At 38.5% G+C, this 12,129-nt stretch overlaps 1 protein-coding gene across 2 annotated transcripts in view; it reads right to left on the bottom strand.

Annotated features, from left to right (window-relative positions):
* SMAP2 (small ArfGAP2) overlaps positions 1-12,129 on the bottom strand; it is a 42,987-nt gene that overhangs the window by 12,594 nt on the left and 18,264 nt on the right. For both annotated transcript variants that reach the window (XM_006174504.3, XM_014566540.2), the window contains exons 2-4: positions 3,741-3,874; positions 2,398-2,483; positions 1,344-1,422 (exon numbers count right to left, since the gene is read on the bottom strand). In XM_006174504.3, coding sequence (XP_006174566.2) covers positions 1,344-1,422; positions 2,398-2,483; positions 3,741-3,874 — 299 coding nt within the window. The remainder of the gene's footprint in view (positions 1-1,343; positions 1,423-2,397; positions 2,484-3,740; positions 3,875-12,129) is intronic.

The raw sequence follows: 12,129 nt of genomic DNA, 5'->3' as shown, positions 1-12,129 counted from the left end.
CACACTAAGTTGAGAAGTAATTATCTTTACCCAACTACACATATTACCCTTCACTTACTTGCTTACATTGAAATTCACCTTCCAGTAGTGCCCCTTCTTATACAAGCTCAAAAGATCAGTCTGGAGCTGATTCCAATTAGCTTGACTTTAAATTACCTGGAAGGGCTTAGAGCCCATGTAAACTTAAATTATTTCACTGGCTAGGACATCCTCCATTAAAATAAGTAACAGAGGGGGAAGGTGGTGGGAAGGGATAAATTGGGAGTTTGAGATTTACAGATACTATATATAATACTAATATATATAAAACAGATAAATAATAAGTTTATACTGTATAGCACAGGGAACTGTATTTAATATCTTGTAGTAACCTATAATGAAAAAGAATATGAATGAGTATATGTATGTGTATGTATGACTGAAACATTATGCTGTACACCAAAAATGGACACACCATTGTAAACTGATTATACTTCAATTCAAAAAAAATCCCTGGCCCACAGTCAGGATATAAATAGTGAAATAACTAAATAAATAGCAGATAGACAGATAGATGGGTCCTGTGCTAGAACTAGAGAATCCCATTTTCTCCATACTTCCATGGCTAGAGGGACAGTCAGCTATTCCAAAGCAAATTTACTGTAGAATCTTGCCAAAGGCTTTCTAAAGGTCTAAACAGTCGTATTTATTGGTTCTCCTTTAGTTGTCATTAGTCGGGCATATTTTCTTCTTCTGGAAACCACGTTGTACCTCTGCCTGTATGTTATGCTTGCCCTAATTATCACACACTATAATTCAGATCCTAAGCACAGGCCTAGGATGGAAGGTATACTTGGCAACTAGTGAGTCTCCTAAAACCTTTTCCAGGAACAAGGGTCCTGTTGGCCATCAGTCCATCAACACAATGGAAATATACGCTGGTCAGACTGAAGGAAACTCTGGTGATTTAATTACATCCAATTTTGTTGACTTCATTTACAGGAAAAAATGCCCATACACACGTATATCTGCAAACACACATACCTACACACAGACATTATTCTATCGGATCTAGTAGACCCAGCGTGTCCATTTGAAGAAATAATCTGGAACTGGGAATCACTAACACCCAAATCCAGATCAAGGCAAAGAACTCACTGATGGTTTGCCCTGTCCATCCCTGAGGCAAAAGTTTGTTCCATGATATCCCATGGTCTCAATTCAGTAATTGACCTTTTCCTCTACTTTTTTTTCCTTTTTGATGGTTGTGGACTATTTTGGTAGCTTTTCTTCAAATTCTTCCCTGGCCTGATTAATAATCAAATGACTTATTATGAACAAAGTTTGAAAGATTGATAACCAACCCTAAAAGCATTGATGTCCAGACTTCGGTCCATGTATTTCTTCTTCTCATATTTATCTCGAATAAATCCTTCAACAGCCCTGCAAAAAGCTTATTAAGGATAAATCAAATGAATCTTTCTCCCAGTATGAACATAAAAGGTCAGGGTGCATCCCGTGGAGCACTGCTCTCCTCTCTCCCTCCTGCCTGGTGTCTGCATATGGCTCCTGTCTCCTCACATGCAGTTTCCCTGACCACAACCTTAAAGTGCCTCCTTCCTGGTTACTGCAGGGAATCACCATTACCTAGGGTTTTCCTCCAGAGTAATGATAGTAGCAAATGGGATTAACCTTCACTTTGACATCTGTGGAGACTGTGACTGTTCTAGAATACAGGCAAAGCAGTCAATTATCCATTTTAAAGCCCTTAGTTCAACAGATCTTAAACAAAGGTACTTGGGTGCCCCTTAAAAATATAAACTCTTGTACCAGGTTCTGACCAGTGGGTCTCCCTCAGGGCACCAAATCTGAATTTTAACAGCTTCCACCTTCACCCACCCAAAAGCCAACTCTGACAAGAGGGCCCACAAACCACAGTCCACGAAGTGGTGCCTTCAGGGGGTCTGGTTTTGTGAGGGGGTGCTCTCTCCTATTGAGGGGGTAGAGGAAGAAAGTTACTGATTAAGCCAACAATAATTAATTCTTTCAGCTAGGACATAAAAAGGCATTAAAAACAATAGTTTTGCTGATTCAACACAGCACAATAAACTATTCTTTTTATCAAACAGTTTCAGAGATCCAAAAACTATTGGAGATGTCACTCTATGGAAGAATTCACAGTGAATCACTGCAGTCTTAATTCCTGAATGAGTTTCTCCCATGGGACCCCACCATTCTGACATGAGAAAGTGGACATGTACTTTCCATGTGTCTTGGCTGCAGAAAAGAGGAAAAGCAAGACTTTGACTAATCCACACATAAAGATGACCCAGACAGATCATGGGCCTTGAGTCTTACATGACTCTCTCAAAACACCAAAAAACCACTCAGTCTTCTAAGTTGCTCCAGAAAAGATACGGGTCTATTTGAGGTCGCCGAAAGGTCTCAGGAAGGTAGGCTTCATAAAGTCGGTTTGCCTTTCCATTGCCCATCTCCTGCATGCACTGCGATCGAAGAGATGTGGAAACACAGAATGTCAGATCAGGAAAGAACTGAAAATCTTGTCACCTGATTGCACCATTCTACAATTGAAGAACCAACCCAGAGAGTGGCAGAACCAAGATTCAAACCTGTGTATTCTGATCTCCAGTCCATGAGTCTCTCTGCTCCCAACCATTTGCTCCCACTGCTGTCTTTCTTGCCACCCTCTTTCCTTTCATTGAAAGATTTGTCTGACAAGATCTTATTTGAAAGTCCAAGACACACAGCTGCCAATCAAAATATCTACTTGGAAGGCAATAATCAGCAATAACTACAGTTCTGGGTTTATAGTAGTAATTAACCTATTCAGCTGTATTACCAATAAACGTGTTTCCCACTAGGCTTTTGAAACAGACTCCTTAACACTTGTGAGGGATAAATCCCAAGATTAAAGAAAAAATCTTCAAATTCCCAAATACCTCCATGACATGCGATTTCCTTCATGAGATACAATAACGTATAACTGAAAAATATAACTAAACTTTCAGACCTTTAGTGAATCTTTATCAATTCTATATATAGATAGTAATATATATAGATAATCTAAAGTAACTTCTATAGCCACTTTCTGTTAAACATAATCTCTTATTTCCATCACCAACTTTAGTAGCTGGTTTTCTCTGGAGCCTTTCTTTTCCCCCCAAAAAAGGAGGGAAAAAATTTAAATTGCTTTAACAAGTTTCAATGCAGGAAGAGAATAGAGAACAACAAAGCCACACAAAGGTGCAGATCTTAGGCCAGGCTGAACTCACTAACTTAAGGGTCTCACTCCCAACCCACCAACCTAACAGCAAGCAAAATTCATATATGCATTTTGTAATAAAACATTATTATAAGTCTGCATGTTGGAGGGTTTTTTTTTCAGTGAATAACTAAAACTACAAACATTAGATCTGCAAATGCCAAGGGTCCTAGAAAATAATCCAAAGAGCCCCCTTTATACCTTCCTGGATCCATGTGTTTTGAAGGAGATAAGATATCAGTAGAACAACTTGTACCTTAAATATATTTGTGTTTTGAAGGAGATAAAATATCAGTAGAATAACTTGTACCTTAAATATAAAGATCAAAATTTTAAAATATGACATAAAGTGTTTGATAACTAAACTTTCCTTTATCTTCACACTTGTGCCCAAGCTTGACTGAACTAAAATTCATCTGGAACTACTTTTATATGGAAATGTGGAAGCAGTTGACTCACCCTTGGGCTGTGTAAATACCTGAATCTGTTCTTGAGTCCACTGGTCGAGGTTAACTGATTTTACCCTGGATATGTGCACCCCGAGATTCCTGTGGATTCCAGCACATCGAATGCAGATGAACACACCAATGTTCCAGGAGGCCCATCGTGGCCCTGTGAAGGTCAGGAAAAGGACAGTAAAGAACAAATTAAAACAACATTCAGTACCCAAACTGGAATAGTTATATTATCAGACAACATTGCTGCTAGTACGTAAGTGATAGAATTGTTACCATATTCACCTTTTTTATTGGTTTTGTTCATTCCTCCAAGAATTAGCTTTCTTTTAAGTTTTAAATTTTTTAAGTGTACAACACAGTGATTTTTAGTATACTCATACAGTGGTGTACCATCAAAACTATCTAATTACAGAATATTTTCATCACCCCAAAACAAAATCTCAAGCCCATCAGCAGGCATTCCCCGTTTCCTCCCAACCTCCCTCAATCCCAGACACTGGCAACCACAAATCTACTTTCTGTCTCTGTAGATTTGCCAATTCTGGACATTTCATATCAATGGAATTATATAATATGTGGGCATTTGTGTATGGAGCAGCTTTTTACAGTGTCTGATAGTATGAGTGTTGAAATGCAAATATTGTAACACTATTACTTCTATATTTAAAAAAAATCCTAGGAGAATAGTTCAGAGTCATGTCACATTCTATTTATTCCCTCAAGAAACTTTTCAATGGTGGTGGGGCCCGGATTCAGTTTTCCTACTAGGAAAAAAGATACAGACATGCCATGCCAGCTCAAGGCTCAGCCTGAAATTTAAAACTTTGTTTATCCTCCCCTCCCCACCAGGCCTATAAAATATGCATCCAGATTAACTTTATAGGATCCTTTCCCCTTGGGCTGATGTCCCTACTTTACCCAACTACAGAATGATCTAGATTCAAGACTGTCGAATAATAAAGATGCTTCTTGCAATAAAAAAGAAACCTCAGATACGTATTCCAGTAAAAAACTGTTACATAATTTCCCATCTCTTGCCAACTTTGCTCACTCTAACAATCACTCTGGAAGATTATCAAACTCCTCTTCAAAATTCCTATACAGGATAAAAGTGACTTAATTTTATATGATGTCTACCAAAGACTTACTGAAAAATCACTAATATTTCCTTCTCCATCATTCCGCTAGGCAGAAATTAACCATGTAAAATTAGCATGATGTCAAAGCTAGAGACTGTGATAAAGAGGTGCAAAGACACTAACTGATTTTCCACAGAGATAAGCTGGACCTGCACTTGGAACAACAAAGGACACAAGATTTCACTTCTGCAGGACCCAATGATTTGGTTCGCCTGCCAGTTTTGACAGCAGTTTTAATGAAGGAATGCTAGAATCATATTGCAGAAAATTACTCTTAGAAATCTGAATCCTCAATTATTATAAATAAGAATGTAATTTCTGGACAAAGCTATCACTCATATACTATGGTGAAAACTACAAATACAGAAGGTTCAAGTCCTCTTTATGACCACCAGGTGGTGTTCTCAGCCTGAAATTTTATCCCAATACCTTCTTACTGCTATACTCTCAAGAGGCTCAGATTTATCTTCTAAAAAGAACTTCAAGTCCCTTCAAATCCCCACAGATTTGCACAGTAGATCTGCCATGAAGCTAATAAACACACAGATAATCCACACACTTCCTTCAGTGACAAGGAGTTACATAAACACAAAACAAAAAACCTAAACAGATGTGAATAAGGTTCCTTAGGGTGCTGAGTGTCTATTTCAGGTTACAGTTTTCATAAAGGAACTCAGATAAAATCTAAGCTGCCCAGGATTTAAAATGGGGCCAAAAGTTAACATTTCATGTTTCTTTACTATTTTCCCTTTGCTCTAGATTCTGGAACTCACAATAAGATAGTTAAACCATGGCTGTTTGCTAACAAAATCAGAAGCCAAAAACACTAATCAGAAGTTAGCTGTGGAATGTTACGCTCTCTGCTTCCTGGGCCTAAGTCTGGAGAAGGTGATTCCTGTACATCTAAGCTATTGTCACAACTGTGGAATTTCTCCTGATTCCATTCCAGAGTATTTAAAGCCTCTTTGCCTCTGAGGACTACAAGGCTACGTCCTTATATTCTGAAGCCACTAAGAAGGCCTCAGTACAGAAACACAGGCAATGGTATTTTCATAAGAAGTCAGAGGAAAGCCTCCTCTGCCCCCTCTGACATCCCTCCTATAACCTTTTCCTGTGAAATACTGACAGTTCTATCTCAGAGACTCAGCCTCGGCTAGCTTTAAGCAACTAGATTTATTAATCAGTAACTGCATGTTCCAAAAGGATTCTGAAACTGGAGAAAAGGAAAACACAAGAGAGTTACTTATATGGCTGACAATGTGGGGAAATGGGGTTGTTATTAAAAGCATAATCTTTGCAGCCAGAAAAAAGCTTAGGTTTGAAGGGCACCTCCAACAACGATTAGCTGTGTGACCTTAAGAGAGATATTGAAACTTCCTAAGCCTCAGTTTCCTCACCTACACAATGGATACAATAATATCCACTTCACGGTGCTTAGAGTATGGAGGGGTAATAATAAAAGAGAGCTACATATAAGAACACGATATAGACTGAGATTTCCAGAACCCATTTCCCATTCGTCTTCTTCACCGACACGGGCAGGTTAACCCCGTCATACATACATACCAACACTGTGCAGCACTAGAGAATGCTGCTTGTTAGACAGGAATATGAGTTCCATTCCTAAAACATCAGATCCAGAATCAACTGACTGAATAGCAGAAAGAAGAAATTTACCCTGGATACAATTTCAAAGTCTTCTAGAAAACATGAAATTTTAAGCAGCTTCCTTTATCTCTCTCAAAATATTCCTTGAAACTATTCCACCTAACCCTGACCTGCTCCCCTTTTCTGCTGTACACCCCCACCCTGCCCTTGTGCCCACACACTTCCACTACACACACAAAGGAAGGCGGAAAGGTGACAACCTGACATGCCTGGATTCCACAGGGTTTGGTATTGCCGCTACAGGGCCAGCCTACTTAAATATGGGATACGTGCAAAGATGACCCAATTGTTCAATACACACTGGTCATGGCAACCGAGGAGAAAATATGAAAGATACCATTTTGAAGTTAAACATGGAAAGAGACTCTGAGAGGCAGTATTCCAAACAATTCTGAAAGCAGAGGATATAAACTGGTAGTGATTAGCACAACACAATAGCAAGGTCACGGCTAAGTGAGCATATTCAGGGGCCTCTGAGCAGGCTCAGGAAGCATTAAGCAATATTAAAACTAACATATAATCACTCTGCAATAAGGAATCAGTGAAAATGAAGAAAGTATATGGATTTGGTTAATCTGTTAAGAAATCGGCTGTACTAAGTACCAGCCCAGTATCAGGGAAATCTGGGCTTAAGCTGCCTGGTTGCATGCCTCTCGACAAGTCTCTCTAGGGCTTATTTTTCCATTTGTAAAATGGAAAGCATATAAGTAAATCCAATTTATTCAACTACTGGACAGCTTCTACATACTGAGTAACTATTGCTGCCTGGCTGCAAATTTCTCTTGCTGCTAAAACTTCCCCTATCACCAGAGCTGCTAGGCTTAGAAGAGTTCTGGGCTTGAGAAGTCAGCAGAGAGAAGAGAACTAGAGTTACAAATAGCTTGAAGCTACTATTATAATAATTACAACTCACTGATCTCTAACCTATGGAGTTTCAAAATGTAAATGTTGAGGAAAAAAAAAACATTAATGTTTTTTCAGTGGACACCCATAGTTAGACTTGCCAGCATCACAAAGCTGGTGAAAAGCTCTTTAATAGGAAGGGCCAAGGAAAGGAGAGCAATTCTCTTCCATCCCCCATCTGAGCCCTGTTGAATGTACCTTGGAAACTTTCCCAGAATCTACACACTTCTACATGGACCTTCTCATAGCTCACCTATAAGCATTCATTCTTTTAATATTATTTATTAAGTACCTACCATGTGCCAAGCACTCTGCCTCCTAAGTACCAGAAATACAAAGTCAGAGGCAATTAAGATGAGATTCCCTAATTCAAAGAGCTCATAGACTAACAACTAATTGGTCTCCAGACTCTCATCAGAATTATCTCTCTAAAACACAAACTAATACATATCAGGGCCCTGAATATAAATCTTTCATGTAGTCTCATATATAGAGATGAAAGTGTAAATTGGAGCAAATTTTATGAATGGCATATTCTAGACTGAACTCTCAGTCTCTTGCCACAAAACCTGCTCTTCCTCCATTCTTCTCCATCTTAGTCAATTACACCTCCATACATTCAAATGCATCAGTCAGAAATTTATCCAACACTTTTGATACCTCTCTTCTTCAACCACCATATCTATACCATCACCAAGACCAAATGTCTCTCAAATCAGTATCTCTTCTCTCCATCTGCAACATTACTTCTCTAATCCAAAGTCAACAGATCTCTTGAACCAGTGTGATAACCTCCTAATTAATGTCTCTCCACTTCTACATTCACTTCTCCTCCAACCCCAAACCAAAACCATTCTCTACAAAACAGTCTGCTTGAGCTCTGAAAGAAGCAAAAGTGACCTTATCACTCAGCTGCTTAAAATCCTTCTATGGAATGCTTCCTTCTATCACTATTGGATTAAAGGACAAAATCCTTAACAAGGCTCTCCAAGGTCTTACAAGATCTGGCCTATGGCTACTTCCCCATCCTCTCAACTCTGATCACACCAGCCTTCTTTCATTTCCTCAGAACACCAACACGTCCCTTACCTAGGGCTTCTGGCCTTTGTACATACGGTTCCCACTGCCTTAGAAGCTCTTTCCCCAACCACCATCCACCACTTCCAGCCTGGTCAACTCCTATATATTATGAAGGTCTCAGCTGAAAAGTTTCTCCCTCAAAGGAGCCTTTCCTTGATGCCCCCATCTAAACGAGATTATATTCTCTCTTCTCTCTTTTCTTTTGGTAAAAAACATTTTATTTTTGTAAAAACATTTTATTACAGAAAATTTCAAATATACAAAAGCAGAGTATAATTAACTAGCAGCTTCAGCAATTAACAACCTCTGGCCAATCGTATTTCACCTATACTCCCACACATTCAACTCCCAACTTTGGAATATTTCAAAGTAAATTCCAAATATAATACCAATTCATCTGTATATACTTTGGTACATTCTCTAAAAGGACTTAAAAGGTTATAAACTTTCATTTACCCTTTACCTTTTCCTTCTAAGTTGTGCCATATTTTATCATATATTTATTTGCGTGATGGTTTGACACGTCTTTTCCACTAAACTATAAACGTCACAAGAGCAGACAGCAGATAGGTGATGTTCACTGCTACATTCCCAGGCACAGCACAGTTCCTCACACACAGCAGAGAGGCATAATTTGTTTAAAAACTAATTAAAAGTAAGTAAATCCTTTGACTCCTCCCTCCCCCACCTCTTGTAAGAATTCATCAGGGAAACAACAGACCAAGTACTCAAAGAAATGTATTAAGAATGTTTATATAATATATTAATGTTCTTAAAAAAGTTAGAAACATCAACAGATTACATAAAGGAACTATGACATCATAAACAAGGGAAAAAATTTTGTAGCTCTTAATATCATATGTCCATGTTATATTAATTATAAAATCCAATTTTAAACAGTATACACAGAACTATTCATTTTTGTTTAAGAATGTGAATAACTGTATACATATGCACAGGAAAAATATCTAGAATAATATGTCTAAGATATTAAAAAGCAATTATTTCTGGGTAATGGGATTGTGAAATATCTATTTTCTTTTCTATTTTTTAATATACTCTCTGAATTGTTCGCAATGAACTTGTATGACTTGTGTAATGAGAAAAACAGTACAGATATTTTAAGGGGGCAGGGTATAGCTCAGTGGAAGGGCACCTGCTTAGCACGCACCAGGTCCTGGGTTTAATCCCCAGTATTTCCATTAAAAACAAACAAACAAACAAACCTAATTTCTTCCCCCTACCCAAAACAAAAACAAAAATAAAAGGGCACCACCATCCATGGCTCCTTACCAGCTGCAGGATCAGTTGAAATCCTTAACATGACAATAAGCCCTTTAAGAGCTTGTAATTTGCATATGACTGAGTAATAATCATTCTGAAATATGCCATGACTCAAGCCTCATTGCCTACACCCACCTGGAATGGCTTTCTCCCCCATTCCCTACTTGACAAACTTCAAAGTCCAGTCCAATTTTACCTCTTTTGTGAGGCCCTCAATGGAATAAACCTTGACCTCCCCTATGGCTAGTAGTCCTCTGTACACTTTGCTCTTCTAATATTTCAGATCTTATTACAGTTAGTTGCTTACAAGCCTCTCTTGCCCTAAATAGACTGTCAGTTCTAGAAGGCAAAGACACGTCCCTTCATGGTTTATCCAAGCACTTAGCCCAAGGCTTGCAAATAGTGCATACAAAATAAATATTTATTAAATGAAGTCATCAATAAGTAAGATAAAAGTATACAATTGTGCCTGTTTTGCAAAATGAAGGGAGAAGTTTTCAAACACCTTAAAGGCTAAGATACTACACAGTAAAGAGATTAGGTTACTTTGGTGAGGCTCCAAAGGCAGAACTAGTACCAATGAGTAGAAGTTGATTTTAGCACACTCTGGGGAAGAATTTTCTAACTAATAATTAAGGTTGTGTGAAAACAAATGCAGCATATCCAGAAATAGTGGAATCCCAGTAAGCACAAGTGTTCAAGCAGAGGCTAGATGATCACCTCTCAGGGACGGCAGAGAAATGATCCCTGCGCAGTGGGTGGGTGAACCACTAGCTGTAAAGTCCCTTCTGCTACTACAGTTCTACTAGCTGACTTGTAGGAAATTTTCAGGTACCTTCCTGCTTGAAATTCAGTGATTCTGAAAATGCGACATGAGATTATCTATGAAGACGTTAGCTCTTGATGAACCTAAAAAAAAACTGAAATCAAATTCGGTTCATGGAGCCTCTCACTGGCACTGAAAGCTGGCTTAAATATGATAGACACATAAGGAAGGACCCAAACCAACACACTCTGATTTGAAAATAGAGGCAAATTTCTCTTGATATGGCCTGTCATTAACTCCAGCATGAAGTGGGAGACAAAGTGAAGAAGCAGTATTTAAGAACAATTTTAATGCTAGTTACCTCAGTTCCACTTATAATATCCTTTCAACCCCTGATTCACCACAAAGAATACACAAAAACATCTGTGCCATCTTGGAGAACTTAAGTAGGGCTACCAAGAGGTATGTTTACTAGGCTTTTTCCACCTACACAAAAGGGAATTCACCTAGTTCCCTATTCCTAAATAACAATAAACAGCAACTTTGAATTTCTGTAAGTACAAGCATTTTAAGGAAGCTTGAGACCAAAATAAGAGCTTACTCAATCAACCTCTGTTCCCAGAATGCTCTGCAGGAAAAGTCCCTTTCCATCCGGTCCATCTTGCAAGAATGTTGTTTCCTTTTGTCAAAAAGAGACACTGTTCACATTCAAATATTTGAAAAAAGCGGAAGTTAAGCTTTCTAAATGTTTAAGACACAGCACATTGAAAGATTTTTGAGATTGAGTTGAGAATAAAGGTAAATACTACACCAAGGAATTTAAAATGGGAATTTCAGAGATGGAAAGAATATTAGAAGTCATTAAGTTTAACCTCCCACTGAATGCAGGCAGGAGATCCTTCTACAGGTGACCACCTGGTACCTTCCTCAACAGCTCTGGTGCTAAGTCAGTTATGTACCATTTCAAAAGGAAGGCTGTTCTACTGTTGGATGGCACTGAATTGTAGAGATGCCTTCCTTATACTGAATCCCATTAATCTGCCTTCTTACCATTTTTACCTTCTGGTGCCACTTCTATACTCCTCTCATATTTGTATAAAATAACAAAAAGTACAAGATAAAGATAGAGGTTTGGAGACTCTAACAGAAGAGAGCAGCTATTCATACACTCAACCAAAATACAAGCCAGTTGAGCCAACTTAATCCAGGAGGTCAATGATAGAACAGACGCAGCAAACAGACTGCTATGACATCAGTGGAAATGAAGCAAAGCAACACTATCCTCCTACCAGGTAACCAGACAAAGGAGGTTAGTGAAGTAGAACACTGCTAAGCACTCACTGATGAAATGGTTAGTTAATCTATCTAAATCTATTTCTGCAGTTAACTTATAATGTCCTTTCTCTAAAGACATTAAAACTTACAACACTAGGATAGCAACAGGAAAGCAGACTGGGAACTAGACCCCACTAGGAAAGAGACATTCTTCATCTTCTTTTGTTAGCAGTGCTTACAGACAATGGATATGCCTTAACTTTGCTCTGCTCTGGGCAGGGGGTGGACCACACA

The sequence above is a fragment of the Camelus ferus genome, chromosome 13 (assembly GCF_009834535.1).
Source record: "Camelus ferus isolate YT-003-E chromosome 13, BCGSAC_Cfer_1.0, whole genome shotgun sequence".
Taxonomy (NCBI): Eukaryota; Metazoa; Chordata; class Mammalia; order Artiodactyla; family Camelidae; genus Camelus; species Camelus ferus.
The sequence above is the reverse complement of the archived record's forward strand: the minus strand, read 5'-3'. Positions and strand labels throughout refer to the sequence as shown.